The sequence below is a fragment of the Nicotiana tabacum genome, chromosome 17, assembly GCF_000715075.1.
Source record: "Nicotiana tabacum cultivar K326 chromosome 17, ASM71507v2, whole genome shotgun sequence".
In the NCBI taxonomy this organism is placed as follows: Eukaryota; Viridiplantae; Streptophyta; class Magnoliopsida; order Solanales; family Solanaceae; genus Nicotiana; species Nicotiana tabacum.
The window spans coordinates 66,280,004-66,301,090 of NC_134096.1; the positions used below are offsets into that span (position 1 = coordinate 66,280,004).

At 39.3% G+C, this 21,087-nt stretch overlaps 1 protein-coding gene across 1 annotated transcript; it reads right to left on the reverse strand.

The window, feature by feature from the left end:
- Positions 1–17,444: 17,444 nt before the first annotated feature.
- On the reverse strand, positions 17,445–19,948 carry LOC142171908 (uncharacterized). The gene is made up of 5 exons (XM_075235628.1): positions 19,275–19,948; positions 19,157–19,174; positions 18,230–18,512; positions 17,718–18,131; positions 17,445–17,624 (listed from the first exon to the last, which is right to left on the reverse strand). The coding sequence occupies exons 1-5, from the start codon at positions 19,946–19,948 to the stop codon at positions 17,445–17,447; spliced, it is 1,569 nt and encodes a 522-aa protein (XP_075091729.1).
- Positions 19,949–21,087: the final 1,139 nt, after the last annotated feature.

Below are 21,087 nucleotides of genomic sequence, written 5' to 3' on the forward strand. Positions count from 1 at the left end.
ACTCTTATCCCAGACAAGTTTGCACAACCGGGAAACGCTGTGAGCTGGGTATATTTCTTTAGCAATTTGACTGATGACAAGGTACATTGGATGTTCGAGTGGTTTCCTAGCAATGAATTCATCATCAGATCGAGAGATGTTCCTCATCTAGTGCTAATAGAATTAAGGGGAATTTATCCTTATGCTCATATCAGAGTCATGAGGCAAGCTGGGAGAAAACAGGTTCTACGACGAGTTTCCAAAATGGTTCATTACAAAGCAGACTTCCAAGGGAATGCCATTCCATTTGAGTTCAAGGCATAGCACATGTGGCATCAAAAGATTATTGTGGAGAAAGATACCATCGAGCCAAACAGGTATCATGTCGGCCATGTGTGCTTCTACCCATCATGGTTGGTCGATGACATAGCAGGAGAGGTCAATACAGGGGTTGATTTGAGAAATAGGGTCATAGACGACGCTGCTGAAGCACAAGTCAAATACAGGAGGTTTCGCAAAAGGGTCTTTGAATCTGAGGCCAGGCATTTGGAACAACATAAAGTGGACATGGAAGCAATCAATGAATAGAGGGGAATCGCTACTAAATCAACAGAAAGTTTGGAGTATTTGGAGCAAGGTTTGATAGAACTTGAGGGAAAGATGAGGAAAAGGGTCTCGGATTGTCAGAACGCAGAGGGCAATGAAGGAGGATATCTAGCAAGGGTGTATCTGATGTTGGACATGCGCGACCTGGGGAATCTGATTGACAGGGCTAAGAAGGCCAAACTTGGAGAAGGTCCCTCTGGGACCGAGTAGATTAGGAATGATATTTTCTAGATTCGTTTTAGAATTTGATTGTAATAAGGAAAATGCCACTAGTGACTCTTTATAATTATTGTCGGTTTAGTAGAGATTTGGTCTATTTATCATATTAATGAAATGACGTAGTTATCGGCATTGAGTTTTCTCCAAATCTATATGTCTCTAGGCCTACCTCGGGCAAGATGAGGTCCCCAAATTAGGACGCGAATTTATAATTCCGCAATACGTGTTTAAATATCGTAAATATCCTTTTAATACTCCTTACTGACTTGTTTACCTTTTGTTTTTCTTCTTTTCTTTGTTTATTCCCATCCTCTAAGGTTGGTTCATACATACTGGCATCATCAGCATATCATACCAGATCTAGAGATCCTCCTCCTCCTCCTTCTCCAAGTGATCCCAAGAACAAAGGAAAAGTTAAGATGGACGATATAAGTGGTATCAGGAAAGACAACGTTGCGCACACCGAGAATGTCAAAACTTCAGATGGTCGGAGTACTCTGGCGCAGAATGACTTGGTTTTACAGTTAGAGCAAAAGATACTGGAGTTACAAGGGGAACTTGTGCAGGTCTGTAACTTGGCAAACCTTTCTCTTACCCTGAATGTTCCCGACATCAACAAACAAAACGTCCAAAACCCAACACCTCCTCAAAACACACAAAACCAACACCCGCAAAATCCTCCCGCACCTCATCAATACGCCATGCCTCCCTAAAATCCTAATCCTTCACCAGTACCAACTCCTCCACAGCATCATCATCATCTGAACCAGTACCCACAAACTACCACCTACCACACTCCTCAAAATGCACCACAACCTACTCCTGATCCCCAAAACTCAACCAATGAACACCACTACACCCAAATCCCTAGAGTCTACCAAAGTAACCCCATATACGTGGAAACCTTACCCCACACTTCACAACAAACCCCGTATACACCGGAAATCGCCGAGAAGGACCTACTCATCAAGAACATGGCGGAAGAACTTAAGAAGCTTACAAGTCGAGTCCAAGGTGTTGAAGGTGGTAAAGGTATCGAAGGTTTGAACTATGAGGATTTATGTATTCAACTGGACGTAGAACTGCCCGAGGGTTACAAACCTCCTATGTTCGAAATGTTCGACGGGACAAGTGATCCAAAGGTACATCTAAGGACGTATTGCGACAAGCTCGTAGGGGTTGGTAAAGATGAAAGAATCTGCATGAAGTTGTTCATGAGGAGCCTCACTGGAGATGCCATATCCTGGTACATCAGTCAAAATCCAAAGAAGTGGATTAATTGGGTAAGCATGTTGTCAGATATTATGGATCAGTTCAGATTCAACACAGAGAATGCACCAGATGACTTCTATATCCATAATCTTAAGAAGAAGCTGACAGAAACTTTCCACGAGTATGCTACTCGGTGGAGATCAGAGGCTGCAAAAGTAAGGCTAGCATTTGAAGAAGAACAAATGAACAAATTCTTTGTCCGGGCCCAGGACCCATAATATTATGAGAGGTTGATAGTTATTGAAAATCATAAATTCTCTGACATCATCAAATTGGGAGAAAGAATAGAAGAGGGAATCAAAAGCGGGATGGTAACAAATTTCGAGGCACTCCAGGCTACGAACAAAGCCTTGCAGTCGGGGGGTATATCTAAAAAGAAGGAAGTAGGGACTGTGATGGTAGCCCAAGGTCCAAAGTCTCCTATCACATACCAAACACCTCCACCCACATATTAGCCTTCACTTTTTAGATATCAACAACCCGCTACCGCCTACCACACTTACAATACTCAGCCAGCATATTACCACTCACCACCAGCCCGCCAAAACTACCAAAAACCCAGGCCAAATTTTGACCATAGGCCGCCCAGACAATACACTCTTATTGCCGAACCTATTGACTAGTTGTATGAGAGATTGAAATCTGCCGGTTATGTCACTCCCATTCCCGCTGTCGCCATGGAAAATTCATCTCAATGGATCAATTCTAATAAGACATGTGCCTACCATTCGGGCATGAAGGTTCACACTATTGATGAATGTCGCACTCTGAAGGATAAGATCTAGATGATGATTGATACCAAAGTTATACAGGCAAAGGAGACTGCACCTAACGTCCGCAATAATCCCATCCCGGATCACATGGGCGAGGGGGTAAATGTGATAGAAACTGATGAAGAATGGGACCTGGAGGGGTTAATTAGGCTCATTCGAGAAGAGGATGATCCCAAAATGCCTCCAGTCACTCTCACACCTATTATGGTACAGATACAGTCACCAATTGAAGTTGAGGTAGCCGCACCAACTCCGTTCGAGGTTGAAGTAATGACGCCCTCAGCCACGCCAACTCCGTTCGAAGTAGAAGTGACCACACCATTCACCACAATGGTAGCACCCACACCATTCTTTAATTCCAATGTTGTGCCGTGGGACTATACTGCAGAAGCGAGAAGGAAAGGAAAGGGGAAAATGGAAAAAACTAGTTCAGCACAAGGTATGACCAGAACCGGTAGGGTTACACGCCCAAGCATTTGGGGGGAACAAGTAAATAAGCCGCTTCCAGGCAGCCTATCCTTGAAACAGGCCCGGATGATCTTTGGAGAAAGGTGCAAGCAAGGGAGTATTCTGTGGTTGATCATTTGAACAAAACCCCTGCTCATATATCCATTCTATCACTACTGCAGAATTCTGAGGCACATAGGAATGCGTTGATGAAAGTGTTGAATGAGGCTTATGTACCCAACAACATTACCAGTGGAGAGATGGCCAACATGGTAGGAAAAGTATTAGAAAGCCATAAAATCACTTTCCACGAAGATGAATTTCCACCAGAAGGGTTGAGCCATAACAGGGCATTGTATATCACAGTACAGTGTGAAGACAAATTCATTGCCAGGGTCTTGATAGATGGGGGTTCAAGTCTCAACATCTTCCCATTGACTACTTTTTCGAGGTGAGGTAAAGGTTTGCATGAGATACGAGCAGGAACTATGAACGTAAAAGCATTCGATGGGTCTCAAAGGGCCACAATCGGAGAAACCAACCTCTGCTTACAAATAGGTCAAACTTGGTTTGATGTTGAATTCCAAGTGCTCGACATATCCGCCTCATACAATTTGCTATTGGGATGACCTTGGATACACGCCGCTGGGGCTGTAGCGTCTACTCTACATCAGGTTGTGAAGCTCGAATGGAATCATCAGGAGGTGATCATTCATGGAGACGAGAGTAACCCTATTTACACCAACTAGACTGTCCCAGTTGTAGAGAATAGAAGGAAGTTAGGGGGAGAAACTTACCATCGCATTGAGCGTGTTAACGCGATCGAGAAGGACAAATGGTGGGGTAGCAAAATAGAAAGCATATTGGCATGGACAGGGTATGAACCCGGCAAGGGTCTCGGCAAGAATCTCCAAGGGATCACCAAAATAATACAGTTAAAATGTCATGGAACGACCTTTGGACTAGGATATCAGTACACCTGGCACGAGTATTAGAATTGGTCGCCGCCATGTCATGGTCCTTATTACCCTCTCGAGCAGCCGATACCACATTTGAGTCAATCCTTCCATCAGGTTGATATGATGTGGGGATCCGAAGAAGATGAAGCGCCAGCTGGTTTAAGAAATCTATTCCTTGAAGATGAATACATGGACTGCAGTGTAATAGTTGAGGAGGAGGAGGAAGAAGGCCTCGTCATCCAGACAGTGGAGAAGGGAGTTGTTCTCAGTAACTGGACTACCACACCATCAAGGGCCCGCCGAGTTCTAGGGTAGCCTGGCTGCTAGTGTCATTTATTTTGAAAACAATTCTTATGACCATTTTAAAAACATTTTCAGTATTTTGTTTTGAAACATTTGTTTGAATCATTAAAAATCGCTTTTGTTTGACATCTTGATAATTATCAATGGTTTGCTATTTTATTATTTATTACTATTCTCTACATTTTTCTCTCTACAACATTACTATTTCTTATCATGATGAACCAATAATTGTGACATGTAATGCGACAACGCAACATAAGGATATTGACTCGAAAGAAATAGAAGAAGAGGATATAATACCTGAGAAAATTGTTTGAGAAGTTGAAGATTTTGAGAACAAGCCTAAGTCCAACCTGGACGAAACTGAGATAGTCAACTTGGGAGATTTTGAAACAGTCAAAGAAAGTCGCATAAGCATCCACCTGTCACCATCAGAGAAAGAAGAATACACCCGTTTCCTGAAACAATATGAAGAAATTTTCGCATGGTCTTATGATGATATGACTGGTTTGAGCACGTCCATAGTGGCTCATAAACTACCCACCAACCCAATGTGTCCACCAGTAAAGCAGAAGCTCAGAAAGTTCAAGCCAGATATGAGTCTAAAAATCAAAGAAGAAGTCACCAAGCAGATCAAAGCTAAGGTTCTCAGAGTGGTTGAATATCCAACTTAGTTGGCTAACATCGTGCCAGTTCCGAAGAAGGATGGGAAAGTCAGAGTATGCATCGATTATCGGGACCTAAACAAAGAAAGTCCCAAAGATGATTTCCCGTTACCCAACATACACATATTGATCGACAACTGCGCCAAGCATGAACTCCAATCCTTTGTGGATTGCTTCGCGGGATATCATCAGATCTGTATGGATGAAGAGGATGCCGGAAAGACATCTTGTATTACACTGTGGGGGGTGTACTGCTATAAAATGATGTCGTTTGGTCTGAAGAATGTTGGAGCCACTTATATGAGGGCCATGACAACTATTTTCCACGACATGATACACAAGGAGATAGAGGTATATGTGGATGATGTCATCATCAAATCCAAGAAGAGTACAGATCACATAGCAGACTTGAGAAAATTCTTTGATCGGCTTCGGAGGTACAATTTGAAATTGTATCCCACAAAATGTGCCTTTGGGATGCCCGCAGGAAAGTTGTTAGGATTCATCGTCAGTCGCCGAGGAATTGAGCTAGACCCATCAAAGGTCAAGGCTATCCAGGATTTGTCACCTCCAAAGAACAAGAAAGACATGATGAGTTTCTTAGGACGTCTTAATTACATCATCTGCTTCATAGCACAATCAACCGTGATCTGTGAGCCAATTTTCAAAATGTTAAAGAAGTATGCCGCAACAAGTTAGACTGACGACTACCAGAAAGCTTTTGACAGAATCAAAGAATATTTGTCCACACCGTCAGTCCTGGTCCTACCAGAACCTGGTAGACCACTACTACTCTATTTCTCCGTATTAGATAGGGATTTCGGGTGTGTCTTGGGACAACACAATGAGACGAGAAAGAAAGAACATGATATATACTATCTGAGTAAGAAGTTCATACCTTACGAAGCACGGTATTCTTTGCTGGAACGCACCTGCTGTGCTTTGACCTGGATAGCCCAGAAATTGAAGCACTACTTTTGTGCCTATACCATATATCTCATATCAAGGATGGATCCTCTGAAGTACATCTTCCAGAAATCCATGCTTACAGGGAAGCTGGCAAAATGGAAGATATTGTTGAGTGAATTCGACATCGTTTATGAGACTCAGAAGGTGGTTAAGGGACAAGCATTAGTGGATCATCTTGCAAAAATCCTGATGAAGAAGTATCATTCGTAGGAGAAGATATCGCCGAAGCCTACAACGGATGGAGAATATTTTCGATGGAACCGCAAACTTCAAAAGAGTGGGTATTGGAGCCGTTTTGGTGTCAGAAACATGTCAACATTATCTGGTATCCGCTAAACTCAGATTTTCGTGCACCGATAATATGGCAGAATATGAGGCTTGCATATTGGGGCTCAATTTGGTCGTTGACATGAATATCCAAGAATTACTGGTAATTGGTGATTTAGATCTTCTAGTATATCAGGTGCAGGGAGAATGGGCTACAAAGAATACCAAGATATTACCATATACATATCATGTGCAAAAGATGATGGAGAGGTTCACGAAGATAGAGTTTAGACATGTCCCAAGAATCCAGAATGAGTTCGCGGACGCATTAGCCACTTTGTCCTCCATGATACAACATCTGGACAAGAATTTCATCGACCCCATTCCGGTAAGGATTCATAATTAACCAGCTTACTGCGCTCATATTGAAGAAGAAGAAGACGGGAATCCATAGTTCCATGAGATCAAGGAGTACTTGGCAAAAGGAGAGTACCCAGAGCATGCAAATCATACTCAAAATGCACGCTCCGAAGATTGTCCAACCATTTATTCCAAAGTGGAGGAATTCTGTATATAAGGACTCCAGACCTAGGGTTATTACGGTGTGTTGATGCCAAGGAAGATTCCAAACTGCTCGAAGAGATACACTCTGGAACTTGCGGACCACGCATGAATGGTTTCGTTTTAGCCAAGAAGATATTGAGGGCAGGTTATTTTTGGATGACTATGGAAACAGACTGTATCAGGTATGTCCAGAAATGTCATCAGTTCCAAATACATGCAGATATGATACGGGTGTCGCCAAATGAAGTCAATGCAACGAGTGCACCTTGGCCTTTTGCCTCTTGAGGAATGGACGTCATTGGACCAATCGAGTTCGCTGCTTCAAACGGGCACAGGTTCATTTTAGTGGCCATAGAATATTTCACAAAATTGGTCGAAGTTATATCCTACAAAGCTGTAACCAAGAAAGTCGTCGCAGATTTTGTCAGAGATCGTATTGTTTGCCGATTCGGAGTTCCAGAGTCCATCATCACCGTCAATGCCGCCAATCTAAACAGTGACCTAATGAAATCTATGTGTGAGACCTTCAAAATCAAGCACAAGAATTCCACAACATACAGGCCTCAAATGAATGGAGCCGTGGAGGCCGCAAACAAAAATATCAAGAAAATACTGAGGAAGATGGTAGACAACCACAAGCAATGGCACGAGAAGTTACCATTTGCCTTATTGGGGTACCGTACCACAGTACGCATATCAACCGGGAAAACTCCCTATTTGCTAGTCTACGGTACCAAAGTTGTCATTCCTGCCGAGGTTCAAATTACTTCTTTAAGAATTATACAAGAAGCTGAACTCTGTGATGCAGAATGGATAAGAAGACACTATGAACAATTAGCTTTCATTGACAGGAAAAGAATGAGTGCAGTGTGTCATGGTCAACTCTATCAGAATAGAATGTCCAAAGCTTTCAACAAAAGGGTCAAACCTAGACAGTTTGCACTAGGGTAACTAGTGCTGAAGCGGATCTTCACGCGTCAAGATGAAGCCAAAGGGAAATTTTCGCCCAATTAGCAAGGGCCCTACATGGTTCATAGAGTACTAAAAGGGGGAGCACTCATACTCGCAGAAATGGATGGAGAGGTTTGGCCAAAGCCTATCAATTCAGAAGAAGTCAAAAGATATTATGTTTAGAATGTTCGCATTTCTTCATCTAATGTAATTGAACTACGCTCGACCTGATTCCCGTTTAAAAGGGGATAAGTAGGTAGCCCTGTGGGTTCTATCACAATTCAATAAAATTTTATTTCCCCCACAACCAGAAACTAGGGCAGAATTTTGAGGAGGACCCTCAAAATTCCGGAGCAAGTCCAGCCAACGTCATCATATGCAGAACGGTCAGAGAATCGCCTAAGTAAACTGGGGCAGAATTTTGAGGACGACCTTCATAATTCTAAGGAAGTCGCAATGTCTCTAAAGTGTCACAGTCATTGGTTCATATAATTTATCCAATATTGCATACTAATGTATTTTAAATAACTACATTTATCATATGCACGCACATTTTCAAAAACTTTATTTTTATGAAACAACCAGATGCTACCCGTGGTAACTCAAGCAGGACTTCGATAAAGAGCAAAGCAAAGCAGGCAGGCGGAGGCACGAACCAACCTTCCCCCGTAAAACTCACGATTGTCCTTTGGATGCAGGAACAAGAAATATTCTCAAATTCGGGCACACCTCAGAATCACTATCTTCATAACGACAAAACTGCCAAGCGCAAACACATTTCAGCTATGAAATACTCTGCTACTACTTATTATCTGTTCATTGCATGAGACTAAGCATTATCTCCATCTTGCATGAAGCTAAGCCCTGCCTCCTTAATTGCATAAGGCTAAGCACTGCCTTCCCCTGCATGAGACTAAGCATTGTCTCTATTTTTTATGAGGCTAAGCCCTGCCTCCTCAATTGCATAAGGTTAAGCACTTCCTTCCCGTGCATGAGACTAAGCATTGTATCTATTTTGCATGAGGCTAAGCTATGCCTCCTCAATTGCATAAGGCTAAGCACTACCTTCCCCTGCATGAGACTAAGCATTGTCTCTATTTTGCATAAAGCTAAACCCTGCCTCCTCAATTACATAAGGCTAAGCACTGCCTTCCCCTGCATGAGACTAAGCATTGTCTCCACCTTTGCATGAGGTTAAGCCCTGTCTCCTCAATTGCATAAAGCTAAGCACTGCCTTCTCTGCATGAGACTAAGGATTGTCTCCATTTTGCATGAGGCTAAGCCCTGCCTCCAATCTTGCACAAGGCTAAGCACTGCCTTTCCTTAGACGAGACTAAGCATTTTCTCCCATCCTGCATGAGGCTAAGCCATGCCTCCTCAATTGCATGAGACTAATCATCGTCTCCCACTTCGCATGAGGCTAAGCATTGCCTCCTTAGTCGTATAAGGCTAAGCTCTGCCTTTCCTTGCGTAACTCCAAATGCTATGCTACTTGAAATCTAGCACTATTCTCCACCTCGGGGATAAGCTCTATCCCCGATCTTACACAAGACTAAGCTTTGTCTTGTTTCGCTTTGAATAACCAAACGTCATGTCTTTGCATCTCATTGGCTGAAATACTGCCATTTTTGTCCGAGGGGTCATAGTCCGAAGGCATCATCCTCATAGCCGGAAGACACAATGCCATGGCCTGAGGATCTCTCAATATCGTACATCATTATTCAAAGGCGTCATAGTTCAGAGGCACCATTTTCATGGCCTGAGAACACCATCCCCAACGTCCATAGATAGCTTTCATGGTCCAAAAGGAATTTGCATCATGTTTAAATTCTCGCAATAATCCATATATACTTGCATGTATTGTGTTTTAAGTTTTGCAGGTAATCCAGGAAGTAACCGTTCTCCTAACGGGAGGAATCTTTGCTCCGGTTTCCGTTCAACGTTCACATCCTGCAATTATTTCAAACGTAACCAACCACCGTCCGTTACCCATTTCCATCTGATTACTGTTCAAATATCCATAACCATTCCAAGGTACATCTATTCACAATTCCGATATCGTCCTATCCAGAAGAGCTTGTCCTTTCCTATAACAACACCATCGGCTTATTCCACCGTTGGATCCAGAATTACACACGGTCTGATTCCCGTAAAACCAAGGAAATGTAGGCAACTCAGAAACCATAGTTCGACCTATATTTTTCCAAATCACCCCATTCGGTCGGTCATCATTTCTTAACCCGACAACTCTTTCATCATTCCCGGGGTAAAGAGGGGCAGCTGTTGATACCCAATTTTTCTCTCATATTTTAAATATACATATTTACTTTCAAAATAGTACATATGCATCATCATTAAGTTTATAAGCATATACACGTATTTTTCATAATTTTTTATAATTTTTAAAGGCTTTAAATCGATTTATTTCTGTATTTTTATACCTAGTAATTATCCTTCATATTATTTTTACGATGATTTAATCATCTAAACTTATAATTACACCAACATGATGTTTTAAATATTTTCAGTGCATTTTCTAATTACATTTGCATTTCTAGGGCTAATTATATATTTTTGCAATAATAGCCAATATTCATGTATAATTACATTATTTATGTGAAAATAACTCTTTATGTTTTTATAATGTTAAGTAATTATTTTTAATCATTTTAGTGCAATAAATAATATTTTGTTATTTATTAATTACTTTTATAAATTATTATTTTTATTAAATACCCAATATTTAAAAACTAACCTAAAATACTACCTATTTTTTGACCAATTACTGGCCCAAAATCTAATACCCTAGCCCAAATAACCCCCAGCCCAAATCAATTAACCTAACCCCACAACCCGGTCGCAACTCATTTTAACCACCCGACCTATTTCCCCTTTAATCATGGTCGTTGATCTCTAAGATCAACGGCCCACATTAAATCTTCCCTTTTAATTACTACCCTCATCCCTAACCCTAATAATTTCCCACCGCCCGCCGCCCTCATATCCCACCTCCCTTCTCCCTCCTAAGAACCCTAGCCGATGCCCCCCTAAAATCTCTCCTAATCCCACGCGATATGGGATTCTATGGCTACCCTTTGCCATATACAGCCTCTCTTTGGTACTGGTTCTTCTTCTATACTGCTTGCCTAAGCATGGAAAGCAGATCTCATAAGGATCGAACCAAAATCGGTTCAAATCCTTGACTTTTCCGATATTCTATCTATATTTATAATCTTGCTCTTTGTAAGTACGAATATTTGTATATCTCTTATGGATTCTTACTTACCCTAAAATTAGGGTTTTCAGATCTCTTTTAATCGAACCAAAATTGGTTCGATTCTCTGATTTTAAGTATTATTATGTCCATATTTGTCCTATATTCTACTGTGGCCTATTTTTATTATATTTTTGTCAATATTTGTCTTACCCTAAAATTAGGGTTTCCAAATTTTCTTAAATCAGACCAAAATTAGTTTGACCCTCTGAGTTTTAGTGCTATTTGGGTCTATATTCATCCTATGTAATTATTTTTGTGTATATTCTGGTAATATTTATTTTCCTAAAAACTAGGGTTGCTTGACTTCTCCTAAATTGATTCTGAATCAATTTCGCATGTTATTCTTTCCTTTTCTTTTGAGGTTGATTGATTGTTTTCCTTGTCTGTGCGTTTAATTTTACCACTATATAAACCCATACCCTTTCCCGCTTTTGGAAGAGATGAAAGTCACTAAAAAAACTCTCACTAAAAATTGAGGTTTCTACTTTGTATTTGTTTACTATTCTGTTCTGTTTGGCTCTTGGCCGGCTGAAAGCCAACGCCACCAGATTTCTACTTTTCTGACCATCTCTTGGGTGTGAGCACTGCCCTGGATTCTTAAAACCCTTGGGAACTTGGCACATTTGAGACTCTAGGCCCTTACTGTTGTTCTTTTCTTGTTTATTGAACAATCACTGGATAGTTTCTAAACCCTCGCAATGTTTATTCTCTTATGTTAGCATGTCTTTTGAAACTGCACGACTTAATGTATTCCCTTGAGTCTCTTTATGTGTGACTCTGCCTATAATTGCTAGCCTAATAATGTGTTTGCACCTAACTTAGTTAATTTAGACAGAATGAAGCATGTTTAGTTTGGTGTTGTTGATAATTCGAATGTTCTGCCTTGATTATATGGTTTAATCCATGTTCTCTGCCTAAATTATGAACTTCTAGTTATTAATTGATGTTATTATCATGCCTTAACTTGTTTAAGACCTTTACTCTAAGTGTAGTATGCTCCTATGACTATGGTTGCCACTCTATGTGTTCTTGTCATGTCCAATTATGCACCTCTAATAACCTGTTATCCTTTAAACTATTCCTCCTTGACTGATACCCTTTATGATATCTAATCATGTTTGTATTATACTGTGTAATCCTGAGTTTGGTATAATCTGATCCTTTAAGTTCTACACTGGTTGCATTACTTGGTTTTACTAGTCTAATGCCTTGCCTGTTGACGTTGCAATCACAGGCTCTTTGTTTCTTATCATATGACATCATGCCCAATGTGTTAGTTTGCTTCTTGAGTTCATTATATGATTATCTTATAGTGTTTGAAAATGCTTTTCCAAACCTATTACTATTTTTTATTGATTGTTTCCTGTTATGAGTCTAATTCTGGGCCGGCTGAAAGCCAAGGCCCCCTCCCCTAAATCTTCTCTATCAATCTCCCTAGTGTGAGCACTGCTCGAGGTGCATTTTGAGACCCTTGTGAACTCTGACACACTAGGGTATAAGGTTCTTTGGGCCACTTTGTCCTAATTGTTCAACTCTGCCCCTCCTTTTTCACCTATTGAATAAACCAATTGGTTTGTGTAAATGGCTATTGATCAGCTCTGGCTACTGGGTTTTGGCTATTTTGTGTAAATGAATATTGTTTTTCTGGGTTTGATTGGCTATGACTTCTGGGCTGTGGTGAAACCTGTTGGATATTTAATTGAAGGCCTGGCTGGGCTAGGTATACTTTGGGTCTGTCTTAGGCCCACTATAGTTATTTTGTAACTTTGTAATTTATTTCATTCATTGAGCCTGTAATAATGTTTTAATAACAATTGGGGTATTAGTAAAATTTGAAAAATGGGCCTATTATAATGTTTGCTTGAAACGAGTAGAAATCCTGCCTATAGGTGTTTAATTTGCTCAAACATGTTCTGCTACCATGTGTTGTTAGATATCCTGCCTATAGGTGTTAATTTGCTCAAACATTTTCTACTCCTATATATCTCTAGAAATCCTGCCCATAGGGTAATACCACTCTCCTTAATGTGTTAATATTGAACTTTCAAACACGATTTCATTGTTTAACTCTGCCGCTATTAGAAAGCATGCCTATAGGATCAAACTGGGTAATTCTGAGTATTTTCAATAGTTATCACTGCCAACTACTGCGCAAATTACCTAGAAATCATGTTTATAGGTTTAACCACTTGTAATCTATAATTTCAACAATCAGCTCGCAATACCAGATTCCCTAAAATGTATAGTTATTACGAAATCACGTCTATAAAGGTAGCATCTTGCATCTGAAACTACCTGCATGTTCGAATCCAAGGTCACATAGAAACCATGTCTATAGGGCCTAATGGCTTTAATTTGCCTCAATTCTGAAATTGTCTAACATTTAATGTGAAAATTTGTTCGCGTGTATTTGTTGTCTAAGTGTGGAGGCTAACTTGAGCCCTTAATTGCTTTTACATGAAGTCCAACATGTTTTGTATGTTGCCTAGTTTTATCATTTCTAAGCAGCCAAAGCTAAGTCTAGAAACCATCAAAAATAGAGGTCCAAACACCTCTTGGGCCATAGGCATGGGACGGGTAGTGCACGTATAGGGCACGATTTAGAATCAACTAGTGCGCTTTAGGTAAAAACTTAAAGATAGTAATCGGGTAGTAGGAGATGATAGTCTGTGCCCGTTGAATAATACGAGTAACACCCAACCTCGAGGGAGTTACGAAGTATTATTTATGTTGCACGGGGTGATCTTTTAGGCTAAAAAACTTAGGACCCCCCCCCCCTACCCCCTCATCTTGTCTTTAAACCAATTATCTGTGTTTACTCAAGGACTTTCTAATAATGATTTTTTTTTCAAACTTCTTGTTTTTCTCTCAAACCCGTTAGATGGCGAATCTCTCTTTTAACCCCTTCCTTTAAAAGAGTTGTCACGTGTCAAAACCCAATTTCGAGAGAAAGAGGGGCGCGACACAAGGCCACGACTATACCTCAAAACACAATGTACAACTCGGATGACATAGGGCTCACCAAAACCTGCTGAATAGAGAGTGACTGCTAACGAGGACCAAAGTTGCCCGCTGATGAACCACCTGCATCCATTAAAGATGCAGTGCCCCCGGCAAAAGGAACGTTAGTACATATGGAATAGTACTAGTATGTAAAGCTAACTGCCCTCTTTCAAATAGAATGTCAATGTGAGAAAGGGAGAACCATGGAAACAACAATCAACAATAAATGATATTCAAATACCAAGTTAAAACATAATGATTTCCAAAATATGAAGATAACTTTGTGAAGTGATAATCAAAATATGATGATAATATTATTTTTGGTTGGGAGATCTTTAATACTGATATACCACTGTTCAAAATACCACCATTCACAATACCAATACCACCGTACTTTTAGCACGGAGTCCGATCACGACCCGATCGGCTAGGCCGTCTCATTCGAGACATCAACCATAATCACAATTTCAATTATAATTTCCAGCACAATCACCACTATGTATGCGGCATGGTGTCCGATCACGACTCGATCGGCGAGGCCATCTCACCACAATATTGTGTTGATCGACATCATCCTTTTGTATCAATCATCTCATTCTGTTTAAGGGAAATAATTTTATCACATCAATCTCATCCCAAATAAGGGGAACAATTTTATCACATCAATCCCATCCCAAATAAGGGGAATAATCACAATCCACTCCTACACCGACACGTGTAATTTCGGGGTTAGGTTATTTCAACCTACCCTTCCTTGGTGGATATCGATACTCTAAAAAATATTTTTGGTTTTCACACAAAGTAACATAGATACAAATGTATTTACCTCATCATCTTTCACATTGTATAAATCTTCACTAGAATTTTCAACCAATCACAACAACAATATTTCCTTGGCTCTTTTGGCCATTCACAAGATTCTTTATTCATGGCACGGTGGCCGTATTTCATATTTCACACTTTCATATCTTCCCTTCCATGGATCATAATCATAAATATCAATATATATAATATTTTGAAAATCACAACTTTAAGTTCATTAGCAATGAAGGCTTTAAACACAATAGATTTCTTTCTAAGAAATGGAGTAAAATGATTGGGAATCAAAGCGCAAGTTAAAATCATAAACAAGTAGCAAACCATTTATTCTTGAAATACTTTTCCCCTAAAAGGGCAATAAATAATTTTCACTCACGAATATGTAAGAATGCAAAACACATTGAAAATACTCACAAAGTATAGCATTAGTTAAAACAGCCATATTGGGGCATGACTTAAGTACATAAGCTTTTAGGAAAATATACTTTTGAAGTAATTTTGGAATAGTAGAATCAAGACTCATTTCATAATCTTTCTCACATCATCTCATTTCATTGGCACCTCTAGCCACAAGTATAACTTTTATTTTTGGCACGGTGGCCACGCTTTATATCTTTAACTCACTTTTTTCAGTTTCGAGCATCTTTATAGATTATCAACAACAAGGCATTTCCAATCAAGACTTTCGGTACACATATGAGAAATTAAGAGTCTTAAGCATATCGAGTTTTTCTCCCACAATTTAGCATCATAACTTTCATTTGAAACACGACTCAAAGCCATAATATTTTAATGCACATATCATTCTTGAACACATTCCCGAAGGATAACATAATGTGATATGAGTAATTGGAACACATTTTGAATACATACATCTTTCGACACTTTGCTTACTCGGGATAATCAAATTTATTGGGAACAACTCGGAACATGGGAATAGGAATAGTTGATTTATAAAGAATAACTTGGGACTTACAAGAACATCATGGAATTCAATTATAGGAAAGAAGTTTAGCCAACATACCTGGAATTCGCCCCTTAATAATACTATGACGTTTCACCACACTAAACAACTTCAATCTACAACAATGCAACATAATTGCACCAATATTAGCAAGATTTCTATACTTTAAGTCATTTAGACTTTTTATCAAACATCTAGTGTACATATCTTTCTACAACCCCCTCCAATGGAATTTCTTCACCTAATAACCACCTTCCACACCAATTATTCACCTCACAATCGCCTCTAGTCCATCCACAACTTCCATTAGCACATGCATGCCCAACAATTTAATCCCAAACCATCAATCTCATCAATTAAACCATTTTACAATCTCTTCAACACCAACACAACCTAAGTTAGGCATTTATGGCTTCCAATCACCATCACACAAGTCATAACACATATTTTATACATAAATAATCACCATAGATTAGTTAGATATGGTGGATATACCTCTTGTAGACCAAATCTTGAAAGATAACTTTTGGAGTGTTCTTGAGATTTTAAAGAAATCCTATGTAATCCAATCAAAACTTTGTTGTAACTAGTGATTGAGAAGTGAAATAATCATAAAAAACACACTTAAAAACTCACCTTAGGTGTGTATTGGAAGCCTTGGCCGGATGGGTGATGGAGAGAAAGCCCTAGTCTTGAATAAATGACTTAGCCCCTCTCTCTACCCGTCCTTGGGGTTATTTAATAAGCTCCTACGTGCGCGATCGTGCACCTGGGCAAGCGACCGTGCATTTGGTCGCGCACTCGAGGCAGAATACCTTCTAACATGCGTGGTCGCGCATCTGGGCACGCATATGGCATAGGTCCGGTAAAATGGCCATAACGTTCTGTAAAAATATCCAAATGACGAACGGTTTGATGAGTTGGAAACTAGACTCAAAAGGATTTAATTTGATAGGTATATCACCACCTAAGTCTTTATATTGAGGGAGTTATATTCATTTGAAGTCAAGTCTTGTGCCAATTGAAACATCATTTCTATTTAATGTATCCAACTTGTTCCACATAAGTTCTTGCCATTCAAAAAAATCCTTAGTATATTCCAACACACCCTAAACATACATTATCATTTCAAAATGAAGTGGCTCTATCCCATAGGTCTCCTTTAATACTCAAACATGTTATTCCCAAATACCATTGGCGCACTATACAATTTTAATTCATTAGGAAATATTTAACGGGGCCTTACAGTAAGAATGCATTATTGACATACATCCGATAGAGGATCCATCCCTTTGAGGCTGCTATTCTAAGGACAGTTCTCATAGTTACCATTTTGGCAACTGGTGAGAATGTCTCATGAGAGTCCAACCCTTCTTGTTGGGTGTATCCCTTTGCTACTAGTCGTGCCTAAAATCTGTCAACCTCTCCAGTTGATTTATATTTAATCTTAAACACCCATTTAGAACCAATTAGTTTCTTCCCTTCTGGAAAGTCAACCACTTCCCAGGTATGGTTCTCTTCAAGTGCTTTAATCTCTTGGTCTATAGCTTCTATCCATCTTGGATTATGTGCAGCTTCCTTAAAGGACTGTGGTTCAGTTAAAACTGAAAAATCATTGAGATATGACTGTTATGTAGGAGATGGATGATCATAAGAGATGGCATTAGAGATGGAATAGACAGTGTTAGTGTGTGTCTTAGAAATAGTGATGTAATCTTTAAGCCAAACAGAGAGCCTTCCTTGTCGACTAGATTTCCTAGTCTCTACTTCTATAGATGTTGGTTTTGAATGCACTTCTTCTATTCCTGCTTCTTCAATTGTTGTCTCAGCTGCTGGTTCAAGGATAGCAGGAATGGGATTCTCATTTATTGGGGCAACAGTTGTAGTCTCATGTTCTTCACCGGATCCTGCATGATCTATGACTATGTCCACACTAGCATTCTCTACTTCTGCAATCTCATGTTCTTCACCAGATCCTGCATGATCTATGACTGTGTCCATACTACCATTCTCCACTTTTGTAGTAGTGTTTTCAGCAACTACAACTGCATGTTCTGGGTTGTGGTTGGAATCACAGGGGCATGTGGTTGATGCCTATTTACTTCTATAACTGAAGGTTGAGAAGTGAATAGATCCTATGTACAGTCTGAGTCTCTAGTTCTTTCAAAAGGAAAGACTTGATCTTTAACTACCACATCTCTACTAACAAATACACTTCTACTCTCTAGATCATACAATCTATAACCCTTTTGTGTTTCTGAGTATCCAATAAGAACAACCATTTTTACTCTAACTGTGAACGTATCACCTGTAGGCAGGTTACTTGCATAACATAAGCAACCAAACACCCTTAAGTGATCTATTTTGGCTGGCTTTCCAAACAATAGCTCATAAGGGGATTTTCCTTGCAAAATACTAGTGGGCAGTTTGTTTATCAAGTATACTGCAGTTCTTACATAATCACCCCAGAATCTCCTAGGAATCAAGCTTTGAAATTTTAAGGCTCTTGCAACCTCCAGTATATGCCTATATGTTCATTCAACCACCCCATTTTGTTGTGGGGTGTATGGACAACTACTTTAGTCTATGATTTCTAGAGAACCAAACAAAGCATTGCATTGAGAATTGAAGAACTCAGTACCGTTATCTGATCTAACAAATTTCACAGTAGCTTCAAACTGAGTGTTTATCATTGCAAGAAATTTCTTTATTACAACAACTACTTCACATTTAGACTTTATTAAGCACACCCAAGTAAACCTATTGTATTCATCTACTATTGTAATAAAATAAAGCTTCCTGTCATATGTAGGTACCTTATGAGGTCCCCAAACATCCATGTGTATGAGCTGAAAACAACTACTTAACCTGGCGCTACTAAGTGGAAACTTTAGTCGACACTGCCTTACCAAAGGGCACACTTCACAATTGTCCTGCTCTCTAACTTGTATCTTATTCTTTAGTTCTGAAATATGCTGCATAGATTTTGTTGATACATGACCTAGCCTCAAATGCCATAGTGTTGTTTCTCCATGTTCCTTCAAAAAACTAATTGTTGTTGTTGGTAAGTTTTCTTTTATCAAATATAATCTATTATTTTCTCTACCAATCCCCATCACCTTGCTATTGTAGATCTCCTGAAATATACAAAAATTAGGGTAAAAACCAACTGAGCAACATAATTGTCTAGTGAGTTTTGATACGGACAATAAGCTGAATTTAAAATCTGGCACATACAGAACTCCTTTAATAGTTGTATTCCCTAAAACTATTGCATCTCTTGTATGTGTAATTTTTGCTTTACCGTTTGTAGGTAGTTGTACTCCATCTGTTCTATGATCTGCTTTTCTAAGATTATCTAGAACATTCTTACAATGTGTCACATGATGAGTAGCACCTAAGTCCACTATCCAAACATGATCATAAGCAGCTGCATTTGTCATGAAAGTGATAATAGCTGCAATACTAGCAGAACAGTCATTTGTGGTAGTCTTCTGCAATAGATTCACCAGCTGTTTGTATTGATCCTCAGTGAAGAAATTCCCTTGTATTGCCAGCATAGGTGCCTGTTTCTCCCCACTTGTTGCATTGTTCACATAGGTCCTGCCTCCTGTGTTTTGCCCTTTCTTCTTGCTTTTGAAATCTGATGGATACCCCACTATCTTGTAACAACTTTCCTTTAGGTGTCCTTTGTAACCACAATAATCACACATTAATCCCGGTCTCTTAAGTCTAAACTCATGACCTTTTCCTGCCAGCATTGTGAGAGGACCCTTCAATGTGTCTGTGACTCCTAGAGTTCTTTGACTTTCTTCTTGTGTAACTATTGCATAGGCTTCATTCACTGTGATCACATGTCTTTTGGCCAAGACATTACTTCGAATATTACCATAACTCTCATTCAATCCCATGAGGAACTGTAATAGGCGATGTTTTTCAAGAGCTCTACTGACGGCCTGGACTCTTCACAGTCACATGAAGCCATAGGTGCTATGACATCTAGTTCATCCCATAGATCCTTCATTTTTGAATAATAGCTAGTGACCGAGTCTGTTCCTTGTCTCAAAGTCAAAGTAGCAGTCCAAAGATGATAGATCCTTCACTACTGGAAAATGGGCTTATAGCAACGCTTGTATAACCGTTGCCATAGACATATAAACTGTTGCCGTTGATGTATGGCAACGATACTGCCTCTGTCACATTTGGTCGCGTGGCAATAGCTCTATAGAAACGGTTGTTGCAATGGTTGCCAAAACCGTTACTACACATTTAGATATGGCAACGGTTATTCCTCTTTCTGAAGCAACAAGTATTTCAATCAACTGCAACGGTTCAAAACTGTTACCATATGATATTATGCAACGGTTATATAAGCTATTTCAACAATTTTTTAAGATATTACAACAGATTTTTAATGCTACTGTAACAGTTTTATTACTATTGCTACGGTTTCTTATGGAGTAGAGATGATTTTAAAAACTATTGCAACAGTTTACAATACCTATTGTGATAGTTTACATAATATATTGTGTCGGTTCTGCAATGGTTTCTATGGCCTATTGCAACAGTAGGCTACTAAAATAATTGTATAGCCCTAATTGTAAATTAACATTTAGGTATATAATAAATAGCAACACTACAATTTATATTAATCACAAAATAAAACTATTCATAACATTAATAATCCAAATCACCCAAAAAGCTAGTAATTAATATCCATAAAAGCAAAAAGTATTCTTACTCAAGTGCATAGATATAACAATTCAATAGTTGGCGTAAGTTTCAAAATGTCTGATACCAAAAGATTCCTACTAAATCAGAAGTTTCAGTATATATCTGAAAATCTTTTCAAGTGAGGTCTAATTCTTCAATGTTTTCGTCTTACTTTTCTTCATTTTCTCCACCTACAAAAAAAGATTAAGAAAGCAATTACTTTTTAAGCGCTTGTTAACTTAGCATGACATCATTATAAGGAGCAGATGAAGAAGCCAAAGTAAATGGCAAATCAAAAAAGAATAAACCAAAACTTCTAAATGTTCGCATTCATCCA